The sequence below is a fragment of the Brienomyrus brachyistius genome, chromosome 25 (genome assembly GCF_023856365.1).
Source record: "Brienomyrus brachyistius isolate T26 chromosome 25, BBRACH_0.4, whole genome shotgun sequence".
Classification (NCBI taxonomy): domain Eukaryota; kingdom Metazoa; phylum Chordata; class Actinopteri; order Osteoglossiformes; family Mormyridae; genus Brienomyrus; species Brienomyrus brachyistius.
Genome location: NC_064557.1, coordinates 3,052,622 through 3,080,347, shown reverse-complemented (window position 1 = coordinate 3,080,347; position 27,726 = coordinate 3,052,622). Strand labels below are relative to the sequence as shown.

At 43.9% G+C, this 27,726-nt stretch overlaps 1 protein-coding gene across 19 annotated transcripts in view; it reads left to right on the top strand.

Moving 5' to 3' along the window:
- LOC125720343 (receptor-type tyrosine-protein phosphatase delta-like) overlaps positions 1 to 27,726 on the top strand; it is a 274,785-nt gene that overhangs the window by 190,365 nt on the left and 56,694 nt on the right. For 18 of the 19 annotated variants that reach the window (XM_048995619.1, XM_048995620.1, XM_048995625.1 and 15 more), the window contains 2 exons: positions 8,722 to 8,867; positions 10,699 to 10,840. In XM_048995619.1, the coding sequence (XP_048851576.1) occupies positions 8,722 to 8,867; positions 10,699 to 10,840 (288 nt within the window). The remainder of the gene's footprint in view (positions 1 to 8,721; positions 8,868 to 10,698; positions 10,841 to 27,726) is intronic. The other variant, XM_048995623.1, reaches the window with a different exon arrangement.

Sequence of the window (27,726 nt, the reverse complement as noted above, 5' to 3'; positions counted from 1 at the left end):
TTCTGGTCATTTTTGTGTTTTGTGCAAGAAGGTGAATGTACACATTTTCTGTGTAGGAGACAATATTTGTTTTTTATGTTTGTTTACTTGTAAAAAGCAGCATATATTTGAGAAAACAGGTCCAGTCAGTTCCTGGAGAAGCCTGGGGTTAAGGGCCATACTCAAAGGACCCAACAGTGACATCACTCAGCCAACCACGGGATTTGAACCAGCACCCTTCTGATTATGAGCACAATGTCTTGTAACACTTTACTTTTGTACTAATTAACCCCAAACAAAGTTTTAGTTGCATACTGATCTAATGTTAATTAATCATTTATGAATTGGGATGCGCCCTGCGATGGGCTGGCCCCCCATCCTGGGTTGTTCCCTGCCTCGTGCCCATTGCTTCCAGGATAGGCTCCGGACCCCCCGCGACCCAATAGGATAAGCGGTTTGGAAAATGGATGGATGGATGGAATTGGGATGCATGTTTTATCTCGTGCAGTCACCATATAGGGTATAGTGATGGTTCTGAGGTTAGTGATCTGTGCCAGTAATTTGAAGGTTGTTGGTTCGAAACCATGGAGTGTTTTTATTCTTTTGGGCCCTTGAGTAAGGCCCTTAACCTGCAATTGCTTCATCCGGGGTATGATATTAATCTACATCCAGACCTGTAAGCTGGTCCTCTAACTTCCAGGGAAAATTTGGGGCCTAGAAGCAGGACCAGCCACCGGACAAAAAATTCACACTGTTCCATTCTATTCGGACTAGTGTGGTGCTGAGGTATCACCTACCACACGGCTGCACTTGGATTCTCATCCCTGAACTGCTTCTTTGTGTGGTGGGTGCAGCAACACACAGTACAGTTCATGTTCCTTACCTAACACACTGTACAGTGCATGTTTCCTACCTAACACACTGTACAGAGCATGCTTCCTACCTAACACATTGTACAGTGCATGTTCCTTACCTAACACACAGTACTGTCCATGTTCCTTACCTAACACACTGTACACTGCATGCTTCCTACCTAGCACATTGTACAGTGCATGCTTCCTACCTAACACATTGTACAGTGCATGTTTCCTACCTAACACATTGTACAGTGCATGTTCCTTACCTAACACACTGTACCTTAGTTACTACCTGTGTTACTACAGTATATCTTTTAATTCTGTAAACCTTTCTGCATCTTTCATCCCAAGCAGTTGCTATATCTGTTACTATATCAGTTAATTCTATAAACCTTTGTGACCTACTGAAGGAACAAGTCGCAAATAACACAAATGAAATACTGATCTCATGTTTGCTCATCATTAACACATCATTAGTTCATCGTGACACATCTTTTATTTGTTCATAATTTGTATTTCAGCAGTTACTGAATTATTACTAGGCCTTTGTGCCCCATCAAGTAAAGTGTTACCCAAAGTCTTAATCCAGAGAGCTAGATGTTACCCCGCAGGGATAATTTCACACTCTTGTATTGTAAGCGTTTATGTCCTTGTGCTGTGGCCGTGATGTTTACATTAGTTAATCTTTTACCCTTCAGTTAATTAGTTAATCTTTTACCATTCGGTATGCTCTCAGCTATTACAAATATTTGAAAGTCTGATGTACAGTAGGGTTCTGAATTGTATGTAACAGCCAAATTGTCATGCTGCCGTATAACACTGGATCTGAGGGCATCACCAGTGCTGTCCCACTTGAAACTTTCTGCACGTCTACCTCCGATTTTACTTTGTTTGCTGCGTTATCCATATGCAGTTTTTTTTAATTATGTGCATTATAAAACACATCATTGTTAAATTTGGAATTTTAATTGATTGAATCTTGTATGGGTGTCTTCAAATATAAATTTTCCTATTAAAAGCTTTACAGGGAATTTCTGTAAAGCCTTGAAGCTTTCTCATTTACATAAAAGTGATTTAAATAATGTTATTGCTCCATATACCTAATCTTTCTTACTCATGTAATATAATAATAGAATATTCTAACATATTCCAAAGTGTAATTTTGCCTTAAACCTCGCCAAGAGCTGATTTGATGGAGCAAAGACATCGGAACAATGGCAACAAATTGGTTTTATTAAGAAAATTAAGTAGTGCAGTATGTTTTTTAACTTTAGTGTTGGACTTTACGGGTTACAATGGGGTTGCATTCCGATAAGCCTATAAGGAGAAAATATCGTAAGGCGAAAATGCATTTTAATACAGTACACCTAACCTAACAAACATCATATCCCAGCCTAGCCTACCTTAAATATGCTTGGAACACTTACAGTTGGGTAAAATCATCAATACAAAGCCTATTTTATAATAAAGTCTTGAATATCTTATGTAATTTATTGAATAATGTACTGAAAGTGAAAAACAGACTGGAAACGGAATATCCATCGCAAAGTCGAAATATTGTAACACGGATCATCGTAACCTGAGGAGCGTCTGTGTATTCCACTTCGCTTGAGTTACTGAGGAGCTGGAAGTGGCCTTCTGGGGGAAGTGAAAGACGAAGTGTTTCATGTTGAGTTTTCATCATCAGGTCTGCCTCCAGACTGCATTGACTTCTGTCTGTCATCAATCAAGGCCTGACTCTAGCATACGTCTGATTTTGCCCGCGTTCGCTTCAAACCCTAAATTCAGAGAAGCAGTCCTGCACACCGCTGTTGTACTGAGCTGTTATTTCCGCACTTGTGGTCTCGCTGTTAGCTTTAGCGAGTCTGGGCGCCCTCCTCTGACCTCTCTCGTTAACAAGGTGCTTTGGCCACAGAAATAGCACTGACTGCTTGGCTTTCTCCATCGTACCGCACTCTTTAAACTTTACACACTGTAGTGTGAAAATCCCTGAGAGGGTGTTTCTGAGACGCGTGGAGCACCGTGTCTGACACCAACAATCACACCATGTTTAAAATCGCGTAGATCACACATCTTAGCTATCCTAACGGCCGGCTACACAGTTACTAAGTCTCTTCACCATGCCTGTATACTGTATGCATTCAGGTGCAGACATGTGATTTGATCCATAACTTTTTTTTTTTTAATTGAGAAATGCATCTATAGGAAACATCAGTAATTAATATGATAGTCTTCTAATCAACTACCCTTATCAAGGACACGGGGCGGCTTGGTGTCTGTCTCAGCGAGTTTATCTAGGATGGGATGCCAGTCCATCGCTTCAAAATGAATGACACTGTTACCACAAGAACATTCTAGTACATTTTCTTTTTATTCCGCTCCTTTTATGTCAGACGTTTACTCTATAAATATATCCAGCAGTCGCTATCATTTCGGTCTTGAGAACCTCGGAAAAATATGTGGAATCCAAGCTTTTGAAATTTTGAATGTGCACTTTGAGAAAATATGAACGGAAATGAGTAATGAATATAGCAACTTAATCTGATTACACTTACAATCAGCTGCAGTATTTTCAGCATTCTGTCCAACCAATCTAACAAAAATACCTTAAGGATACGGTGTATGTTTCTTATTTAACTTAAATAAATATATTAAATATGATTATTTCAATTTTATGAAGTGGACCTAAATTACGTAGTATAAACACATTTTACTTTGCCATAAGACTGTAATTTAAAAATTGACTAATCGGTGTAATTTACAAAGACTAATGTGGTTATGCGTCAGAGGCTCAGTCGGTCTGATAAACCGAGAGCCAGTGCGCACTGGTGGTAGCTAAATGTGAGGTTTCAGCTGAAATTCAGAAAGCTGGCACATAGTAATGAGAGAAATAGTGTCCAGTGTGCAGTGGTCGTATTTAATTTAAAGAAATTCACGCCTGCACGGTCGGAGAAATGTGGCAAATAGACGGTAATATCTCAGTGTTGGAGGCGGCCCTCGTACTATCAGATAATTAAGTTGTGCGGACCTGACGTTGAGATTACAGTAGACAGAAGATATACAGAGGGAGTCACTTTTCTGCATAATGCTATTTCCACAGTTTCGGGGGGTGGGAGGGGGGGGGGGGTGTCCTAATGGACTTAGTGCTGGGCATTTTCTGCAGCAATTCCAAATTCATTTTACACTACAACATGTTTACCAGCTGCCTAAAATTACAAAAATGGGAGCCGAAAATACAATATTGCAGCTCTACCAGCATTTTAAATGGTGTAGAGTGTGACATGTGCTCTCTTTCACAGTAGGTCGAAGTATGATATCTGTGCCTTCCCAGGCATGTGTACAGAAACGGCAGTGTTTAAGACAGGCGTGTACATAAATGGCAGTGTTTAAGTGTCTCCCCTCCCTGCTTGTTTGAGTCATTTTAGCTTTCTGAGGGATTTGCAATCAGTTGTCTTTTTCTGTAACTACTGTGACAAATGTGCATGTAAAACGAAATCATTTACACCTGGTAAAATAGTTTGAAATTTGCCGTTTGAAAGTAACAACAAACAAGAACCCCATAACACTTACTACCTAGACATTTTATTTCTGATCTCTCTATCTATCTATCCATCCATCCATCCATCCTCAGCTTTCTCAATAAAAGCCTTGCATTGGGAATACACACCAACTGTATGTTTCACTCCCTACACCTTCCAGTTATCCACTTTACCAGTGTTCGGTGTTAATTGCTGCAGATAATAGAAACATTTATTTAATTGGGTTTTCTCTCCCTAATTAATTCCCTTCTGATGAGCGTGTGCTTGGGTAGCATAATGTAGATTTCACTTCCATTCACAGATCCAGGAGTGGACAGGACCACAGTCCAGGCAATCAGAGCAGAAAATGGGCACTCTGTCTTAAAATGCCCATCGGTTGTTGTGGTCACTCACTGCTTGAGTTTCTCAGCACTGGCGAGCCTTCAGTCTTCCGTCCAGCCTGATAATTCATCTATATTTTAGAGAACTAAAGAGGTACAAATATGGGTGATGCATCTCCAAATGCTCTTTTCGCGCTGCCACCCTAATCACCCACGCATTTGTCTGGCCGCCACCAAAGTGTAAGGATTAATTATGGCTTGGCTTTTTCAGTTAAATATTCAGAGGAAATTAGGGCTTTCCAAGCATATTAAATTGAATATGTCATTCAGCAGGATTATATACATAGGTAGAGTGGTCTTTATTCTATACTCTTGTAAAATATGAATTCATTTAATCTGCAAGTGCTTCTTAGAGACTTTCAAAGCAGTTCTCCGATATATGCTTCTTAATTATATTTTTCTAATGGCATGGTGGGTGGATAATGGTTTTGTAAAACCTTATTAATGGGTCCTAGTCCTCATTATGATATATTCAATTTAAAAGGCTGTCCTACCCAGAATCACATATAAGATAATTAGCGAATTCAATTAGTAGCGACTTGCTTTGTTTAGTAATTAATCTACATTTAAGGGACAGGCTAGTTCTTGGTGACTGCATGCGAGTTACTCATCTTCAGTTGACGTTCACCTTATTGGATAATATGGGTGCTGAGACAATCTGTGGGAAATGAAAGTGTGAGTTTCAGTCAGCAGAGGGGGGTGGGGTGGGGGGGGGGGGGGGGGGGTCCTTCCTGAAAAAAAAAGCAGTTTTATTTAATCCTTTTCCAAAAGCGCTGTGAAGGACACTGAGCAAAAAGAGGGGGATCGGAAATGGTCCTTGGTCCGCGTAGCTACGAGGCATGGGCCAAGTAGGTCGTCGAGTCCGCTGCTCGGCCTCCAATCGGTGCTGGGACTCATTTCTCCGTCCATCCACTCAAGGGTCGGGCCTCACATTTTAAGGATCGTCTAGGGCTTTCAGCCACCAAATTATTCATGCCATGTCCACCCGTGATAAAATGAAAGCAGGACGGCCTGCCAGGGGCTTGGGAGCATAGCGTGCCTTCATGAGTTAGTGAGTATCACAAGGTTATGTAACGTCCTGAAGAGGGCCGCTGATGTCACTGCCCACTAAGCTCGCTTTACGCTTTTCATTTGTTTGTGAATGCCGGCTTAGTGCTGGATTAACTGGACGATATTAATTCAGGTTGATTAAATCCAGCCCGATAAACCGGTATGCCGCTTTAGCGAGGTGCTGGGCACTGTTTTTTAGCCGACCGTTTGTTGTTCGGCTAGCAAAGCTTTGGATCTTTTTAAAAGCAAAAAGCAATTCCTCTCGCCTTGCCGTTCCAACGTCTGGTAAGCTTTTAAGTCGGGATTTTCTCCGACGCCGGAATGCCATTAGTACCGAATTCGTGACGTGACCGGAGACGGGACCTTTGATGTCACGTTCACGACTGGTGTGTCGCCACGGGATTGGCGAGCGGCCATCGGAGAGCGACGCCGTCGGGGGTGATGCTCCCGAAATCCGTTACGGGGAATTCGGTGCTTTTCATGATGAAGGAAGAGAGAGGAAACGCCGACACCCCGAATGGCGTCTGTGCCGGATCTGGGAGTGCGGCGCACCGGCCCCCGTACACGGATCCCCTTTGTTTTTTCTCCATATCCTCGCACAAAAGCGAACCGTATTTCCAGGAGGTGGAGGGCCCAAAGTCACGCCTGTTTGAATTCCTCTGTAATCTTTCGCTCGCTGTTTTAGCAAACTCCAAACGTTGCTAATTTTAGACGCAGCGAGTATCAGGCTGCCCGCGGAGCATGCCTCTGTGCCATATGCTCTGAAGTGTCACTGTTACATGCGCCTGTTTCCGAGCCAAGAAATGATCTCTATAAGGGGTGAAAATGCATTCTGTTGATTATCCTTTAATATTTGGTTTTCTTTTAATACGAATACCCTGCCTATGTGGATCTTGATTCCCTCTTTAGTTACACCGATTAGGTAGGATGTTAAGCAGGACTGTCCTGCCTCAGCCGTGGGAAAGATTATACTTAAAAACATCCTGATCGATGTTTTGTTCGCTTTACACCGTTATACTCCTGGTTATTTTTTTTTGTTTACTGGATCAACAGTAATGCACCACAATTAATAATGTACAAAATACTCCCAGTCCAGCATAAACAGTCCAGTTTCGACATAAAGATCCCTCACTTTTTGTCGCTATAGTTGAATTAGGAGTCGATGCAGGGCTGCCGAACGCTGGGCATCGTAATGCCGGCGTGCTGTGATGTCACTGCACCCACTCGGCAGAGCGATTCAAACTTCTGCGATCAATTCGACAAAGAAAGGATTTATTCTGTGGAGCGAATTTAAAAAGGGGCTGATGACAGCGAGGCTGATGGGATATCGCCGAGGGTGAATGAGCAGCCAGTGGAGCAGAAGTGATGATGTCTGTGACAGGCTGCAGATCTATCGAATGAATTGACAGGTGGGGTGTGGGGCGAGGTTTTATACCACCAAACATTCCCATATTATACTTACACTCCCTGTTCAGGAATGTTCTGTATTTCCTGTTATATATAATACCGTGCAAAGGTCTTTGGCAAAGAAAATAATGATCTTCATGTTGGTGTAAAACTGATATAATCGCTGCTAAAGTTTGCCAGCTTGACCGTTTCAAAACCTCTCCTAAAGTCACCCCAGGTATTTGCAACCACCTTACAATAAACCTATGGATCTCTGAACTCTACCACCAGCACACCTTGTTTGGCTAATCAATACCTCATTGAGTTATCTAACTAATTAAATAAAATAATTAACAGAGCTGGTAGGGAAGTTTAACCTATACGTGGAATCGCTGGGGTGCCCCGGAGGAGAGGTTTGGGAACCAAAACAATGTTCATCTAGCTGTCCAACAAGACATCAGTAACTTTCTGGAGAAAAGAAGAAATTCTTTTTAGATTTTATTGTGTTACTGTTTCTGCGTAAGTGTAATGCTTTTTTTATTCTGAGAAAAAAATACATTACAGAGATAAGTAGTTTTACACATGTTCTTTGGCGGCCCCAAACTATATTATTTATACTGAAGAACATGAACCCTTTCAGACAGTCCTGATCAATGGTCAGGTGGGGTTAGATCTAAAAATTGTATTCATGTTAGCTGTGTTTCACATTTAAATTTAAAGGGAAATTCGTTTCCCTTTAACGAAGGGACCATACAAGCCCCGGAATAATGATAGCCGTTTGCTTAAAGTGGACTGCCTGAAGCTGGCTAAGGCGTATGTCCGTAAAAGCTCCCACGGATCACATCAGGAAACAGTGTCATCAGCAGCTTGCTTGCACAGTTCTAGCGGGGAGATGGAATTTGTGGCAGCCATAACCGTGCTGTTGTAACACAGCTCTGGCAATCCGGACTGGCAGAGGCTCTGGGAGTGTAGTTTCAAGGTAAAGTTCAAGGAGTAAACAAATCCTAGAAAAGCAGAAGAAAGTATGTGAGCCTGTAGGGACAGGATATGGTTTATGAGCGTCGATGTCAAAGGAAGATTCCTGCTATCAAAAGGGAAAACATTCAGTCTGTTCCATGTGGAACTGATATTTGTGGCGTAATGATGAATTATAATGTCTGCTGCAGGCAGAAGTACTTCCAGCTATGGATGTAATTAGTGGTTTTCATCAGTGAATAAATACATTTGTCATGTATGTTTTTCTCGTAGACAAATATATCCAGTATGGCTGTAATCATCTTTCAAGTTTCTAGTTAAAAATTGACAAATCATGCACGTGTTTCTGTCTGTATAAAATGAAATGTATGTAACTCGTTTTTACATGAGGCAACATATCGAGGTCATCTTACGATACTAGCTACTCATACAAGCTATATAACGCAAGTTAACGGACAAACTTCCCCATAAGAGGCCAAGTGGTTGAACGTATTCCCAGCTCGCAAGCTTGCATGGCCTTAATTGTCCACCTGTTCTCCCCCTCTGTCCTATCAGCAGCACCAAAGTTTCTGAGAACCCCTACCGACCAGACGGGAGTGCAGGGCGGGGTGGCATCCTTCATCTGCCAAGCCACGGGGGACCCCAAGCCTAAGATAGTCTGGAACAAGAAGGGGAAGAAAGTCAGCAATCAGCGGTTTGAGGTATTAGGTCTATTGTTCTGATGTAAAATGCTCGACATCTGAATGCCTAAGAGTCTTCGGTTGTCCTCTTCCTCATCCTCATCCTGCTGCTTGCTTGATCTACATCATGCATTAATGGATGGCAGCCATCACGCTGAACGACGTCTCACTTTGATGCTCGCATGGTTTTAGTGGGGAAATGTACAGATAGCATCTATGGGTTGGTCTGTAATTTACCCTGCATTTTTTCATCAGTTTGACATTGACGGAAAGACAGCTTGTGTTCAGTTTAAAATAACATTTTTATTTTAGACTACTAAACGCACGCCTTTCTGTCGTTCGTCCGCACGTGTTTATTTTCCGTGAGCATGTCGTCGCTGAACACCGATAAGAATTGTTTCATATTTTGCCAGAATTTCACCCCAAACCATCCACCTCAGCTCCCCAGTGGAAGCCCCAAGACTGTGAATGACTGCATTTCTTGCCTCTGAATACAGATTTACTCTTATCGCTGCTCATCACGCCAATGTGTGTGTTGAATGCGTGGCGTCGTTTCCATGGTGACAGCAGCCATGGAAATGCTTGCATGACCCACCTGAGGTTCCTCGCCTCCCCTCCTTCATCTCTAATGGAGCAGACATGCCTCTAAATCCCTGCATGATCTCTCCCACCCTGTTCATATTCAATCCACTGTTTGACCCCCCCACCCCAAAGGTTAAACTTTCGTTTTTCAACACGAGCGAAGCCCCTTTGCCCTCTATTAAAGATGCGCACTTCTGTACAGCATCCTTGTTTACGTTTATACTTGCCCTTGTGTGCTGCTGAATTATTATGCCGGCGTTTCCGTGAACAGTGAGTAACAAGCTCCGATACACGTGTCTGTTTCGACGCTCGTGATTTCTGTCAGGTGTCGTCAGTCCAGTCGAAAAATAATAAACACGTTGCGTCTTGTGAGTCGTCTGCGTCAAGATAAATGTCTGCGACTCTGTCTGTCTAAATGAATGTCATGGATATGATAGGTACATATTTCCCACGGTGCAAATCGACAACACTTGGGTTAGCCACTGCAGTTTGTACGTGTACGTCTGTCTGTGTTTAACCAAACTAACCTACCCACTACTTAATTTACTTAGACAGTGAAGATCTTTGCCCCCTCCCAGACGCTTTAGTTCATTGAGTGACTACATTTTAATCTATATATATTTGAGAAACTGTACAGTGAGTTTCATTTTCATATGCAAGTTTAAGGCAGTCACATTAGTGGTTTCAGCTTAGTGAAGCACAGTGAAGCACAGTGAAGCATAGTGAAGCATTCTTACACAGTGCCCCATGATCTGTATCCGCAAATAATCTGCCGATGCATTATTTGAGCATAATACCTAAGAAACAAAACAGCTACCACCAGTAATACAGTTTAGGTGATGGCAAGTCATATTTATAGTAGCCATTTAGTTTGTCCTTTCAATTTCCTGATAAGGAATCATATATCATCCTCTCAGCGAATATCAGGATCCTACACTTAAGTAGCCATTTAGATATGCCACATACTCCAGGTCGTCGTACCCTGTGCGTTGCTCTTTTCCCAGATAAAATGTGCACATATGATATGATGCGGTTCATATAAAATCAGTTTGTCTCTTTAAGACCTGACAGATCCCTAGTTCATCAAACTGCAGGCCACTGGCATCACATGGTTAAAAATACTTCATCGCTACATTGTCAACACTCCATATTTGCTTTAAGTGTCTTCAGGTCAAGAAATGAGTGGTGAATGATGGTTGCGTGTCTAACTATGTCAGGCAATGTGGACAAAAAAAACTCCCTTAACATATGTTGTCTCTCGCACCTGCAGGTGATAGAGTTTGATGATGGATCGGGCTCTGTGCTGAGAATTCAGCCTCTCCGCACCCCGCGGGACGAAGCCGTTTATGAGTGTCTCGCCTCCAACAGTGTTGGGGAGACGAGTGCTTCCACGAGACTCACTGTTTTACGTGGTAGGTTCTCGCCACTCAGCGAAGCCATAATTAACGTGTGCTGTGTTAATCGCCATCTTGTTCACTCCTTGTGGTTCGACAGGTAAGCTTAACGTGTCATTGGAGCACTTTTTGTACCTGTACTATGTCTCCTGTTGACTATATGTTACAGAGACATGCAGATGGGGGGGCTTGGGGGGGAGGGGCTTAGCACCTGCCATATTGAAAGCTCCAGACTGTACTTGTCAGAAGTAAGTTGAAGTTGGTGGTGTATGGCTAGTAGGTTAGGCCTCTGTCTCCGTGTCCAGAAGGTTGTCTGTTTGAATCCCATCCTTGGCTGAATAATCCTTGGGCCCTTCAGCAAGGTTCTTAATCACCACCCCTCCCAGGAACACTTTCCAGCTGAGTAAACCGCCTGCCCCTGTGCTCAGATCCCAAGGTTCACTCTCAGTTATAGGTTTGTGTCTCAATGGAGAGCGAAACGGGGCTCATGGGAACTTTACTTACACAGAAATGTTCTGAGTGCAGAGTGAAAAGTGATTGGATCTGAGAAATGACCAATCAGATTGTGGAGGAGGTAGGTCCACGTAACTAGAGGAGGTGAGCTCAGCCAATCAGATGTCTTGGTCCTGCCTCCTCTAGTTCCTTGGACCCGCCTCCTCTGTAATTTGATTGGTTATCTCTCATTTTTCATTCTGCACTCAGAACTTATTTGTGGAAGTAAAACTCCCAGATGGGATATTCAAAAGGAAGCATCCAGATGTACCTGTATCTGTACTTGTGCAAATGGGAGATGCAGCATCACTCTGCTTTGAGCATAGCTTCCTGAACACAGCTGAGCGTGTGGGTCTAACCTTCCAAGTGGATAGGCAGGGATAAGTCGAAGGGTTAACCTGGGCAGTGACTATCGAATTTGGGCGGAATATGTCAGATTTTCAGAAGCCCGCCGCATATCGAGCGGCAAGGCAATTTCTGATGCGCCTAAGACAGACCTGACACGGGCGGCCCGGCGTGGAAAGCCCCCGCCACTGAGTCGAGGTTAAATTCCCTTTCAGCAGAGGTCAGCTTCGGGGAGGATAATTCACTGAGCCCAGCCAGATGGGGGTGAGGGGCGGGGGGCAGTTAACGGCTCAGCAATGACTGCAGCTGCTTGTCACAGGAATGCGGGTGAAAGGCTGCCACTGTTTGTCGTCCGTTTGTTTTTACCTTTGTGTCAACACCTTTTACGGCCTTCATGGGTGCCGCTGGCTTGGTTTTTCGGAGTGAACGCAAGAGTAAATCTGAACTTGTTTTTGAGCAGGACATTCGGAGGCAGCATTTCGCCATTTCAGCATTTCAGCGTGGCCTGTCCGTTTACGACTGCTTCACGCGAAGCTGTTTCATTAGCTCTGCTGTTAAAAATCACTCTGGGGGGAGCGATCTGGGCAGATGATTTCCAAGCAGGGCCTCCTTGGAAAAGTAAGCAGCCTGATTGGGTGGTGTGGAGAAGAACAGCCCCCCCCCCGGCAACGTGGAAGGGCTGGCTTCTAACACCACTGTGTTTGGGTTTTATAGCCTGACTGTCAGACGCCTCGCTAGCTGGGCTGCAGGGGAGTGAGAGCCCCAGTAGGTGCTGGATTCTGCCAGAGATCCAAACCTGTGTCAGACAGGGGCAATTCTTGGATTTATTTTAAGACAGGGGGCATAATGAGGAGCCATAATTCTTATGACCTTTATTGTTAGCCAATGATATGTTTCGAATCACTGAGTGCCAATCAACTTTCAGCTGAGGCCAGTGACCCTAGTTTCAGACACAGTTGTTGTGGCAGTGCTAGGCAGTGCCTTTGAAAAGCATTCTGGGAAACTGTGTTTTCTTTACATGTTTTATCATGTAATCTAAGCATATAAGTTCTCTGCTAGCAGAGATAAGAATCAGGAGCTGAAAAAGCTGGCTGGGATGTGTGCATGCGACGCTTCCACCTTCGCCAGGCTACAGGATTCGGTGGAAGGCAGGGAGATATGTTTCCCTTTATCTCGCCGCGTGTTCGAGTCGCCGTGGCGATGCTCCTGGGCCGCAGCCTCTTATTAGGGTCCAGGGTGGGTCACTGCAGGACATTAACCTTCGTGACGTTGAGTCACCTCAGTGTCACTGTGACCCTCGACTTCCTGCTGAAAGGTTCTCCTGTACCTTCTCCCATCTGGTTGACCGTCCGTGCCGGAGTCTCTGCTGATGAGGAACTTACCCACCGAACGATGCCGCTGAACGTCATTATTATTATTACTATTATCATTAGCAGTAGTAGTAAGTGTAGCACATACAGTAGAATTTATGCATAGACAGTGATAATCGACTGTTAAGATTATAGATTTTGGAGAAAGGTAGAAGGTCACACCAATGGATGGTCCTCCAAAATCGCTTAATAATAATGTTAATAGTATTTGGTGATAAAATGCATGCAGTGGAAGTTAGGGGCAATATACATACTGCAACCATTAGAGTGACTACTGTGTTTATGTGGGAGCTATTAAATCATGCAGCAGTCATTAAATGAATTACATCCAGAAGAGGACTTTTAATTTGGCAGCGGTCTGCACAGGAAGACCTCCCTTGCCAGATTGAAATGAATTAGCGCAGTTTTATTGCATTTGATTTATCGGAAATGCCGCGGTTGTGACATTGTGAAATAGGATGGTGCCTCTTTTGCATACATACCCTCGTGTCTAAGCGTGTGAAAAGTCTAAACCATGCAATTAGATCTTGACATTTCATGTCATCTGGAGTCATTTTATTGAAATGTGGCATATATATTTATTGGCACCATATGTAGAAACACTGCCATTAAATTGCTTTGGGCTGAGATGAAGGGTTTTAAAACTGTCTGTCACTCCTGTGTCATCTAAATTGATTCCCCCCCCCCCATCTTTGCTTTAGAAAACGGCCCGAACACTCAACTTTAAGAAAACTAATTTATTTTGAAATTTATATATTTATATGCTGTATATCATACCATTTGCAGTGGCTTCTGTGTTAGGGAGCCCGTATAATTTTAATTTAAAGGAGTGTAATATGAACGGCACCGCAGTCAAACATGTCAGTTGACAAATTGCTGAAAAACAGTTTGGGCAATTTTTTTGGACTATTCACATACTGTCCTGGACGAGTACGATGCCGTTATGGATATCTTCAGCGATAGAATATATATTAGATGTTTGGAGACTATGTCAGCCCAAGGAGCGTGCGGAACCCAGGTCAGTGACTGAGTTTGAGGAAGCAAGAATCACTCGGATAGGCAGCATAAATGTCACTTTTCTTGTTCGTCTCACACTTTGGCTACGTACATCTATTAAGAATCACTACTGAAGCATTTTAGGCACCATTGACGTAAGGAAGAATTCCTACATTTCCCCCGTTCACTGTTTCTCTTGACACATCTCACTTTTTTGGTCAGAACGGTATTTAAAATAAAGGTGCGGGTGCTAGTTTTGAAAAAAATTCGACTTTGCCGCAGATGCCGCGAATGTTGGCACAGGATGCGTCTTCCGGTAAAATGCTAAATGCATTGTGTGGTCTGTCCATCGGCCTGGAATTTGTACTGGTACGACAAGCCTGAGGTATCGACATCCAGTCAAACTGTACCTTTCACGCCAGCGGTGTTTCCCAAGTCAATAACGATGAAGTAGTTCCTTAACGATGGATGAAATAATTAACCTTCTCTGAACTAGAAGGTTCTTGGTGACTCTCTCGTAGGCGGCACCGTCGTCACCGACGGCCGAACAGTGGAAGGAGAACGACTGGCTCACATCTTCTCCTTTCCCAAAGTCATTATTAAGCCCCTTTCCGAAGTCCATAATTGCGAAAATGTTTTTGTGATAAATAATCACTAGAAATAAGTGTGGTTATTTATGTTTAAAATTTCTAAATGCTGAGTAGGCTGTCTGGGTTTAAGCTGATTGAATAAATAGCCCACTGTGTTCCAGTGCAATTAAGAGAGTCCATAAATCTGGAAATCTGTTCCTGCTACCAGTAATATATGAGATTTAGCACTAGGAACCAGTTTGATACTGAGCCAGACACATCGCTGGCTTCCAGAGAGATGGATGAACTCGGCGCCATCCAATAGGATGTGAGAAAACAGCTGCTTCGGCATCCGAGGTGTTGTTCTGCTATTAAACTTGGCCTGCGTCTGCCTCGGATCTGACGCCGTGCCCATTTGTACTGCCCAAGTCTGCCCACGTCTACAGTAGCTCACTCCTGCATCATCTTGTGGTTTTATACTCTGCCACTGAGGTCCGGCGTGGAGGAAAAAGGAGCCTTTTCGCAGAGTTTAGTGACATGTTATACGATCGCTGTGGCTCTTGGGGAGTTTTCTGCGGGTCCGGTCGACATTTTTCAGACTCCATTATGACCGCAGTAGTGGACTCGAGTTTATTAATACCGGGCATCTAATGCAGCTGTTTATATCATGCCAAGTAACTTTCTCGTAGATTAAATGGGCGTTGCATGGTCAGTTTTAATTCGTATAATGGTGTTTTGCGGAGCGGCTGTCGTCGAATGGTTGCAGGGGTGGCGCTAATTAAGAGCGGGAAAACAAACGACAAGAAGTTTTGATTAAAACGAATGCTGCCCTGTGGCTTTGGGGAGCAGCCGTTTAACGCCAGAGGGAAACGGTTTTCTGGGAAGAAGTGTCCTGTTATTAAGTTATTCTTATGCATTATTAATTCCATGAAATTATCCATTTGCTAGTTTTCATAGCTAATCCCAGGTAGCATTTCGGGTGCACACGGGGATCCAGTGTGACGTAACCCGCTAGGAGGATCAGGATGGAGATTCGCCGGGGCTGGCCTCCTTGCCTTCGGTAGCCAGCCCCAAACGACGTAAGACGGCTCCCGCCGTCGCACCCGAAAAGAGGCTTACGCAAAGCCGTTCTGCTCAATATCCCGCTTCATCTCCGGCAACTTCTCCGAGAAGGACCCCTGTCTCTCCTGCTTGAGTGGATGATGTAATCGTAATCCATTAGGGCCACGGTGGAACAAGATGTCACATTCGCTTGGAGCTGCTCGGACCGTGAATAATCTCCATCGTTGATGTGTAATCCGCCGCCCCCCCCCCCCACCAAACCTAGTCAATAATTCATCATGTTTGCTCTGCTGCCTGTGCGCCTGTGCCCGGTCTTACCCTCCCTAAATTGGGACTTGCTTCCTACTTATCTTTCCCATTCTCTTTGGTTGTGTGTAATCTTCCCTGGTAGGGGGACTGTACCTGTGATCAGAAGGTTGCAGGTTTAAATCAATGAGTCAGAGTAATTTCACCATTAGGCCCCTGAGCAAGACTCTTAAGCCCCACAGTTGCTCCAGGGACTCATTTTTCTCTAAAAAAGACTCACACTGCTTTGGACAAAAGCATATGCCAAACAAATATTAATGTAAGATGGTGGAGGTCTGAACTGGCCTGGACTTTCAGTAATTCTGGAAAAATCTGTGTACTCTCTTTGAACGGCTTGATTGCCAGTTGCCATTAATTATCCTCGAGTTCGCATTAAAATAAACAGGGAATCATAAGACCCAGCGTGCTATGCGATGTGGCGCAAATTAGCTGGAGTAACATTACCGCTATCAGTCAATGGAGTCGATGGATGATGTAGACAATGAGGAAAAGCACCAACCTTTACTTATTACAGCCATATCCCTGGAATTTAATAAGGCCCAGGTAAGAAAAAAGGAGATTGGTGTGTTCCGTAATGAAAATACATTTGTATGGTGAATTCCTAGCTCTTCATTTATATACAGAATGATAACATTCCACTTCCATGCCCGACCTATGAAATGAAAGCATGTGTTTTAGCATGCTGACCTTCCTGCTTGCGAGTGTAAGGCATATGGCAGGTTAATTATGAAATATTTCTAGCAAGTGAGCCTTCTGTTGACGTCCCGGCCTGGGAGGGTAGCCTGTCACTTTCCTGACAAGCATATGAGCCCCCTGTAGGCGAAAACTTCCTCTGCGTGTCAAGGTCTGCAAATCCGTACGGTACTTAACATGCAAATGATGGTGCACTGGGCCCCGGCGCCACGGTAATGAGTCGCCCGTTTACCTGCGGCCCTCTGACCGCCGCGCTCCCAGTCTGTCTGCCATAGGGGGCGCCCTCCCCGCAGGCGGACGTCAGCGCTGAGGTCAGACGGTGTCACCAGGGCATCCGTTGACGATCGCCCTCACTTCCTCCCTACGCTGGGTTTCCCCGGTGTGCTGGCCACACTGTACTCCCTTCAACGCCCTTAAATATACCTGCGGTGAATGTGTCTCTCTTCCAGCCAGCTGATCACCATCAGGGGTAATTAGCACACTCTCCTTCACGCAGCACCAGGTGTACGCCAGATTTTTTTTCGTGCTGGTTTTTTTTCCAGAGCTCTTTCTTTAAAGATGATCTGAGAAAAAGTACGCTGCTGATCTGCAGTTTCTCTTTTTTGTCACTTGATTTTCTGACCACAGAATTAAAATGCATTGGTATCTATTTAACCATCAGCTATTAGAAATGGAGAGAATGTTTTGGTACGGAGTGGCGGTACAGATGGGAATTGCGGTAAGTTCGCTTTGCCCGAAAGAAATGTTCAGTAAATCAAAAACTCGGGTTAGACTGTTATTTTTGGCAAAGCAAGGAAGTCACTTAGTTGATACTATTTGTTTCACATTTCTGCTCTATAAGCAGACCGTGCCATTCACCAGCAGTCTCCACTTCATCCTGGGCTCTGTTGTCAAGGCTAAACCCCCCCTCTTTTCGCGGAGGGAAGACTGGAGACCATGCAGATGTTAGCCAGCCTGGCAAATCTGCCCTGCATTTCCATAAAATTAGACGAACACTTTCTTTACTTAGAAGATACTGCTGCTTTAAGTGGGAAGAGTGTTGGGGTGGGGGGGGGGGGGGGTTAATCCATTGACCTGTACAGCTGCAAGTGCGCAGCTTTTCGAAAGAAAGATTTTTTTTTATGCTAAGAAATGTGTGGGAGCCACTGTTAGCTTTCAGAACGTCGGCAGTCACAGGTTTCATGTGCTGACGATGACTGATGGACCCGAAGCTGCTTCTTTATGTAAACTTTGGCTTTGTTAGTCCTAACAAAGGCCCCTGTCCATTTCGCCAAATACTTCTTTCGATATGAACAGGAAATAAGAACCTTAATGGAGGGTGTCGCTCAAGATAACAGGCGCTTAATGGAGTATGTTTAACCAGACGCTAAACGGGGGCTGTCTTTTCTCATGCCTGCCAATTTTCTCTGCGTTATTTTTACAATTCAAGCGTCACGGTCTGTATGCAATGGTCAATATGGATGGACAGCTCACTTTCTCCTCCCCTTTATTTGAGCTTAATTGGTCTTTTTCTTATGTCCTATATTTAAATTAGCACCTATCCATCCATCCATCCAGCCTTCAAGGCACACATACACTTTCATTCATCATGTGTCCTGCGGGGGCAGTATCTATCAGACGGCACGCTGTTTCTGTTCTGGCAGTGCGGGGTCAAAGCCCATGAGGTACCCCAGGCAAGATTCACTGCCGGTGCCCCCTCCGAGACTAAATTAAATTCCCCCCCTAAGTCGGTGGGTTATAAAAGGACACTGAAGCGCTTTATTAGAAATTCAAGTTAAAAGTGGACTGAATCTTTAAGAAGCAACAACGTAACTAAGGAACATCTCTTAAATAATCAATATTCATTTCGGTACAGCAATGCTAATGCTTTGGATGTTGGAAGTGGGCCGCCCCTCTGTGAGTTTGGGGTTCCTCCCACGGCCTGTGGGGGGGATGCGTGAGCGCCTCACTGTGGCTGGTCCAGGGTGTCTGCAGGTTTACACCTTATGGGGCTCAGGACAAGAGTCAGATCATTGCTGCCCCCACTCCGAAATAATCATTACTGTTATTACAGTAGTGATTTATATCATACGTCTATATATAAATATATAATAATTATATATAATTTCAAAAACAGACAGACACTGTGGGTGTGTGTGTTAAGCATATATGAATATTTGAGATATATATGAATATTTGTTATATTCAACAGATTTGTTATATTCAATAAATTTAACACACGTACGTTTTTTGTTTTTCCTTATAATGTTCGAAAGCCACAAATCCCTAGCATCTCAGATAAATGGACCCGTAACATGAAACGAGTCTGATTTCACAGTGGGCCGGTTTTCTGCGAGACGGGAATGAGGAATCTGTGAGCCCCGGTCTTTCGCTCTCGCCCTTGAATGGGAAAATCTGCAGGAGCATTTCATTCCCTTGAGGTGAATCGGCGATCCGGCCTGATCAATTAATAAATCGATTCCTGCTCTCCTGACTTTGAGTGAAATCGGCCAAAGGGTATACTGTATGAAGCAGAAACCGGAAGCATAGCATTTTAATACATATCCTACATCAGAAATGACTTAGACTGGCTATCTTAAGTGTTCTTGTTCAAACAGTTAGTGAGCCACTTGACCCTGATTGTGTGCCATATCTGTTCAACTGCTACACGATTGGCCGTCTGGAGGGCGAGGCTATTTGTTACAGCAAGCAGGTCTACATAACAAACTAGCCTCTGCTTGTATAGGCGATTGCTATTAGAATTGTTTTATAAAGAGAAAACATCTGTGTGGGAAATGCTTTGTCATTTTCATACCGAAATACAACAGCGAAACATGAATAGTTATTATGAGGCAAGCAAACTTCAGAGTTTAGCTTCCCCTTTTCAATTTTCCCACATCTCCCATTTGGCCGCTGGTGGTAGACAAGTAAGCAGCACTCAGTCACGAAGGAGGTTTATGGGACATAAAACGGAGGCTGATTAACTGATAGAGTTGAAGACGGCCTCCCTGAATTTCCTACATAAACTGGGAAGGGGAGGGGGGGGGGGGTGTTTTAATAACAAACAAAGCATTTGGTTAATTATGCAGTCCCAAGGGGATTTATAAGGAAGACGATCTCCGTGGGGCAGTAATTCGGCGCAGTCGCAGAAGCTTGCCTGTTAATACGTCTCGCAAAACAGAAATGTAATTATAGCAGATTGACTGATCTTTTATTCCGCCCCGCCGCATGCGAATAGGTAATGAACGAGCTGAGGTTTCGTGCCTCGGCGTAAATCCAATATAATGGCTGCCTGGAGCTGGTCCCCGCGGTTAGCAGGAGGTCCGTGCAGGGAAACGTTTGCAGCATGAAGAAAGAGGGCTTTTGTCGACGCCGGGATGATCTTTAGTTACTTAATGAATGCTCAAAACCGGGATAGGCTATTTTCATTAATTTTAGCGTTTCGTTTATGGGTGATGTGCATTTCTGTGACGTTCATCCTTACGGGTTCTTAACTCGGATATAGAAATTTGCTGCAGAGCCTTCAGAAGCTACGGGAATATGTTTTTGTGGTCAACATATGTTGGTGATGATCCACGAGTTTCTCCCATGTTCCTTCTCTGGCACGTTGATGGAGTCAGTGGTTTGCTGTAACTGGTGTCCTGCCAGTGTCTACCCGCTTTGCGTGAAGAGTCATCGCTGGCACCGTCGAAGGCGGAAACGCCCCATGTGCCGTGTACAAGCGGAAGGCGGAGTGCAGGTCGCTGGCAGGACCTTTGTGTGGCAGAAACAGCCGTCTCTCCGCGAGATGGAATACGGCGACCGATTTAGGCACACGGACGGACAATAACAGTGTGGCGTCTTCGTCGTAATGGCGATGCCTGTCTGCTGAGAAATACCTGGCATGGCCCATCGAAGGCTAAGAGACTTACCGTCACGAAAAATAAAGGATCGATCTTTTCACCTTAGATGCCAGAAGTTTCCAGAAATATTGTTTGGTTAGTTCCCCTGTTTCGTTTAAATGAAATGGTTGCAGAATATATTTCAGATTAGCCTGGGTATTTTTTGGAACATCTGAGGATGAATTAGAAAATGCTTGGCATTTTAGCGTAGACATGCTCAGGCTTCACAGGAGGATCTGCTGCCTTGTATCAGTGGCTCAGATTTAAGGACTTATCTTCAGCCACCTGGGACGCTGTAATTAACTCCAGTTGGTTCAGGGCAGGTCCAGTTCATCTACTCCCACCTTCGACTGTGTCAGTCACTGATTGATTTGTCCGACCCCTTACTTACCAACCCACTATTTCCCGAGGGACAAAAACGTCCGTCTAACAGGAATTTCAGGAGCTCTAAGGTTCCCTCTTCCTGTCTTTGTTGTAGAGTTCTACCTATTCAGAGCAGCATTTTTTTGGAAATTCGACTCCTTGACTATACATGGGTGGCCATACGCAAGTCATTCCAGAACTGTGTACTGTAATAGATATGCCCAACTCTGTAAAAAGAGACGGGTGCAAAGATAAGTAGCATTTTTCTTCTATTATCTTAGCTGTTTCTTCTCTAGGTCGGTTAAACACATTGATTAAAATGCCACGCATCTTGGTTCTGTCTTATTTCTCTCCATGCCCTTGTTAATTATGAAATACAAGCATTCCAGGTCTTCTCCAGACTGGCTTTCCTCCTAGTTCATCCATTCACATTCACCAGCAATACTTTTGTTCATCTTGGAACGAATCTTATATTAGAGCAACGTTTGCCAACCTGGTCCATAACCCCCCCTCCAGCTTTCGGTAAAACGTGGACTGTCTTAGGGTCCCCCAGGATTGGGTCGGGAAACACTGTATGAGAGTATATGCGATTTTAATAAGAATATTGCATTTAGTTAATTATTCATAAAGTCATCTAAGTGTGATTTAACCGTTCATATTATTGAAGTGCTATTTGAATCATTCTGAAGCTTCTTGTGTTATTCATACTTTAATATCTCTCCGAGTTTATTCTCTTCTCAGCTAAAACCTTGGCAGGCAGATAGAGTTTTCAATATGTTCCCTCCTAACAATCAATATCTCTTTAAGATGAAGATCTCCAGAGAAATTTCTAAAGATACAAGCCGTCGACACAGTTATTAAACTTTGCATAATGTTTGGACCCTTTCGTTTTAATGAGTTTATTTTATACTCTGTTGGTATCCCAGGACTTTCTCATTTTTCATTCACCTCGTCATCATGTGTGCTTAGTCTTGTTGATTAATTGACGGAATGATAATTGAGTTGCTCATTAACGCTACATAATCTCTTTAATTCTTCTAAACCTAGATTATAATTGTGAGTTCTGAGTTCGTATATATCTAATACTGTCACAAAATCAAATAATAACGAATGGTGAATTATCTACCATATCCCTGTAATATGTTGGTATTATACTGTAGTTTTCAGATTCCACATATATTTATATATTTGTATATAAAACCTGGCTTGGGGTGGGCTGCCCATAGATACACCTGATCTGAAATTGTCATCTAGACATTTAGCCAAAATAGCATAATTTCAAGATTATGTTGCTTGGCCCGATAACTCGGATGTTATTGACAGCTCAATGAAACAGTGCATAGAGATTTAACTCTGCATTTACAAATTTCTCCTTCATTTTAAGATGTGCTAAACTGTAAAAGTACCACCGGGAACTCTCGTTTTTCCACAACGATGAAGACTGACACTTTTTTTGAATGATTTTTTTTTTCCCTTGACTGTCAGTCACAGGTAATCCTGAAGTTCACTGATTACAAAGTCCTGTATATTGAATGTGCCAAACACGTCTTCCAACCTGAGAGAGAATGACATCTGCATTATAAGAAGCAAGGGAAGACAAAGGAAATAAAAAATAAGCAGGAAGACAAAAGGAGGAGATTTTTTTATTTATTTTTTTAAACTAAATCGCGGAATTGGCAAGAGATTGGCTGCCTTCATTGTTAGCTGGGGCTTATGTGTGGCAGAAAAATGCTGATAGGGATGAAACAAAAGCATAATTATGAGTTTGCTTTTAAATTTCCTGGGAAATTATAGATGAATACATCAGATGGACCTGGGCCAGGTTCCCCAGCCGTAGGGTTTCCCAGCTCCTGACGCAGCTCTAAATCAGCATCGCTGCCAGAAGTAATGATTTCACCAAGTGGAAATCGATATTGGTGCCCAGCGATTTCATTTTAAGTTAATAAGCCCCGCCCCACCGCCTTGAGCCAGACCCATTGTTTTTCTTAAGATTGAGCCCGTGTCAGGCCAGCTCAGGCACTGCGCATAGACGATATACACGTGGATACCGCCTTGGTCGCCGCTGATTATCGGTGTGGTGCGTAAAAGCACACAGTGCCCTGGCACGGGGCAGCCACTCCTGCTTAATGCATGTCTGTCTATTGAACCAAAGTTTGTCCACAATTAAAATCACCATAAATAGTATTAGTATTTTCAGCCGGTTTTACGGCGGGTTGGTTCGTTACGAACGTCAGACATGTATTTGTGATACAGAATACTCGGTCAAATTAAAAATTAAGGTTTTCATATCGACGATCTAATGTAGACAGTAAATAGTACTTCTGTTACAAATGAATGTACTAATATTTTTTATAATAAAATAAAAAAAGGGATAAGCTCTGGACCCCTGCGACCCAGAAGGATAAGCGGTTTGGAAAATGGATGGGTGTATAGAGTGTATTATGGACTAAGTTAAATGTTATTTCCTGTTGTTTAGTTTAACCATTTCTTTCGCAAAACCATGCGTCAGCGGCACAAAAGTCCGGCATCTTCTGTTTGTGGTGTTTTCTCCTGCTGGTGAAAACCCCGTCACAAGATAGGAGTGGAATTTATGCTTACTGACAAGTCCAATGCGACATTGACGTGTATGATGTCTGTAGGTACTGTTTGAGGGAGCTACTCCAGCCAAGGGTGTTTACAGGGGTGTCGGCCCTAGCTGAAAGCTGATTGGACCCCGGAATGTCTCCGCCCCCTTCACTCACCGATTCAAAATATATTATTGGCTAATGATAATGTTGGCGGGGCGGCATGGTGGTGCAGTGGTTAGCACTGTTGCCTCACACCTCTGGGACCCGGGTTCGAATCTCTGCCTGGGTCACATGTGTGTGGAGTTTGCATGTTCTCCCCATGTCGTCGTGGGGTTTCCTCCGGGTACTCCGGTTTCCCCCCACAGTCCAAAAACATGCTGAGGCTAATTGGAGTTGCTAAATTGCCCGTAGGTGTGCATGTGTGAGTGGATGGTGTGTGAGTGTGCCCTGCGATGGGCTGGCCCCCCATCCTGGGTTGTTCCCTGCCTCGTGCCCATTGCTTCCGGGATAGGCTCCGGACCACCCGCGACCCAGTAGGATAAGCGGTTTGGAAAATGGATGGATGGATGGATAATGTTGGCCTCTCATGGTGTTTACAGGGGCGGGGCTTCAAGAGGATTGGTCCTAAGAGTGCCGCCTGCCCTGTCACTCACCAATTCAAAATATATCATTGGCTAATGATAGTGTCAGCCCTTTTGGATGGACTGTGGCCCATAAAAAAATATCCTAGAACGTCCCCTGAGCCCAGTTCTGGGAAGGATGTGGCGTGGCTCTGTAGAACCGGGCGTCCCAGAACATGGACCCATGAGTCTGGTCCCGAGAAGCACTCCCCCCACCCTCCCCGACGAGTGCTAACGGTGGCCTGATCCCCAGCAGAAAAGCCAGATTATGAGCGCGCTCAAGCATCGGTCTTCTGTAAATTACCTCCTTTGGCAGGCATTAGTCCGAGTTGGGGTGTCATCTGCATCTGAACAATGATTTATCGAATGATTTATTCCAGGCCCCCAGCCCCATTTTCACACACCGACGGCTTTCTCCTGCCATTTCATCCTCCTTTTCTGGACACTCCCCCCACCCCCCCCCCCCCCATCTTTCTCTCGCCCGCTCGCTCTAGCGCCCTCGCTTGTGCTCCCTCAGCCAATCTGTATCCCCCCCCCCCCAGTACGAAAACAATAAAGAGTAATTAGACTTTCGAATTGGAATTTTAGCTCTTTCATCCTGGCGTGCAGGCGTTCGCTGAGCTAAATTAAATGATTTGCAGTCGCAGTGTTGTCGGTGGACTCCAAATTGCATGAATATGGAATTTAAAAAATTAAAACGGCATAAATGATTACCTTCTGCTTGACAAAAGTGAGGACTCCATGTGTCTGTTTCTGCAGACAGACAAAAAACTAACATGGAGCATTAGAAATACTTATAAAGAAGTTAGTTGTGGAAAGACATGCGTGTGAAAATATCCATACTGCTAATCTCTGCTGATTCCGTACATACTGCATGCACTCACTTTCTCTAGCCTGTCGTGTCACAAAACATCTTGAATGAATGTTAACCTTTCCGGCTAGCAGTGGACTGGCATGATCTCACTGAGCTCTGCAGTTGCTGGGAACGTTCTGGAGCAGTCCAGGAAAGCGGACGTTTAGTTAATAGTGGATTTGCGGAAGATAGATGGGTGGATGTTGTTTTGTTTCTTTGTGTGGGTAATAATTCATATGCTCGCCATCTCTGTCACTGTTTGACTTTTATAGATAAGAATCTGTAAGGAAAATCAGAGTTTTTATCTCTCTGGTTAAGGAGACAGTGACAGTGTTTGTCACATGATACATAAAATCATTATAATGAAACTTTATTGTCATAACTGAAATCTGTGAAATATAACGCTGACCTTTAACACAGCTATAATGTGTGTGTGTGTGTGTGTGTGTGTGTACACTATTCCAGATTTGGTAAAAACACAAATAGACATGCATTAATACAATCAGTTTCCTATCATTCACTGGAATATTTGTATTGTTTTGTTTCATAATATCCTTCTTCATAATAGAACACTACAGTACTGCAGTAGTAATTATGTTTCTTTCTTTCTCTTTACTGCAATATTTATGTTGATTTGCATAGTGAATTAGGTTTCGTCATTAAATTCCGCACTGGCGAACTGTATTCATGCACATTTGTTTGTTGAAAGATATTGTATTAAATCTGACCCTCATGAAGAAGGAACGTGATGTGTTTGCAAATACAATAGATGCATGTATAATAAATCTAGGAAATTCACTCATAGTAAGAGTTATAGAGAAGTCATTTACGGAATATATGGACTATTAAAAATTCGGTCAGTTAGCTGGCCAGTTAAAATTATATCTGGCAAAGCAGCTCCTGCTCTTCACCAGTCTGTGTTTAGCTTGCTAACATTATGACGATAAGCAGTTTTAATAACATTTTGCCGGTGTGCTCTGCAATTAGCAACACCTCAGTCTGGTGTAACTGTCCTGGATTTGGCAGTTATTAAATGAACTCGTTTTCTAACTTGGCAAACATAATGACTTATTAACTGGCAGCTGACGGCAAAAAGCCTTTACTGGACTAGATAGATTTCCTACAATGATTTCTACTTCCCTGTCAATTATGCCTGTGGAGCTGCACTGATTTATCCACGCTGCCATGCGTGTTATGAGTGGGTCTAGGAAACAGGTCTGCATTTCAATGATAAATTTAAAACATGCACTCACTGGGTGAATCCTTATGGCAGTTTTTCGTCAGGTTGCGAGGCGTCTGTTTCGGTGGTACGGTAAGTCCGGGAGGTGCTTTAGTGTCCTGTCACCTCCATCGCTGCAGGTTTGCGTGTTTGCCCTGTGTTTCCGCAGCTTTCTTGTCTATACGCCAGTCTCCTATAACATGCCATGTTTATGCCAGTGTTTCCCAATCCGGTCCTCAGGGACTTACAGCCGGTCCATGTTTCTGCTCCCTCCGAGCTCCTTAGGGAACTGGGACCAGATTGAGAAACACTAGTTTAAGGCAGTCGGGGTCTCAGTGTTTCCTTGGTGATGTGATAATGTGTGCAGGGGCAGCGCTAGAGATTTTGGGCCCCATGAAAGCATGTCATACTGGACCCGCAGTCCAAACCAACGCAAATGTGATCTATGGGGGGGGGGTTTGCATACGGCACATTTAGGGGGTAAAATGTCCCCAAAGTGCAGTAAAACCGGAAATAAACGTCCTTACTTTTGGGGACACGTCTTCAGGTCCCCATTAGGATAACCTTAATATTATAAAAATCTGTGAATGCAATCAGAAAAGTAAAAGTGCCAAAAGTCTTGTATTTTGGTTGCTTATGGTTAAGGTTAGGGCTGGGTGGGGGTTAAGGGTGTCTTGATAGGGATTAGGGTTTTTCATATTAAAGCCCAACGTTTAGATAGGTATGCCAATGAGAGAGAGAGAGAGAGAGAGAGAGAGAGAGAGAGAGAGAGAAAGCAAGCGTGTGTGTTCCAGGACATTCCCAGCCTACTCTCCTGTGCTTTCTAGGAGTCCAGGCTTACAGTGACTCTGTACTGGTTAAGTGGCTGTAGATAGATGGAATGCTGGTCTAAGCCCATGTGGTTCCCTAGGCAACCCCCTCTCCCCTCCTCGTTTGCCAAGTTGGTGCCCTCATAGAGAGGATGCTATCATGGACAACTACTCATCTTGCCCTTGCCAGGATCCACCACTGGATGGTTGGATGGATTTCTGATCGTCACAGATGTGTTGCACCTGCTCCTTCGCCCTCATCTCCTTGTCTAGACGGTCTTATCTGATAACACTTAATGCCTTCTTCTCTAACACACAAAGCACAGTGTGTATTTCAATTACGGCATTTTAGTCCCAGCTCCTCCGCGTAAACAAACAGCTTGCCGATTTCGGACATTGACGGTGTCATTATTTTCTAATTTTCCATTTACGAGCATGGCCGGCTCAGGTCGTAAATCGCTCGCCGAGGAGGTCGGCTGACGTGCAAATGGTTTGCTTCTCCGTCTGAACGCCGCTATCAGCACGCTTGATTAGACGTGCCGATTTTGCATTGCAAAGCGACGCCAAGCTTCTGATTTCCTCCCCGGGAGGCAAAAAGTCACGTATCACCCAGAATTCTCATACATTTTCAACAAGTATAATTTATGTAACGGGTTTCAAAAAAACTGCATCTACATGGTTGGCATAGCACCTGCGCGGAATGTAGTATTTAGCGTAAAATAAAGATGCATACAACAACCTTCAGGAAGAAGACAGACCGACAAGTACATCGAGAAGCAG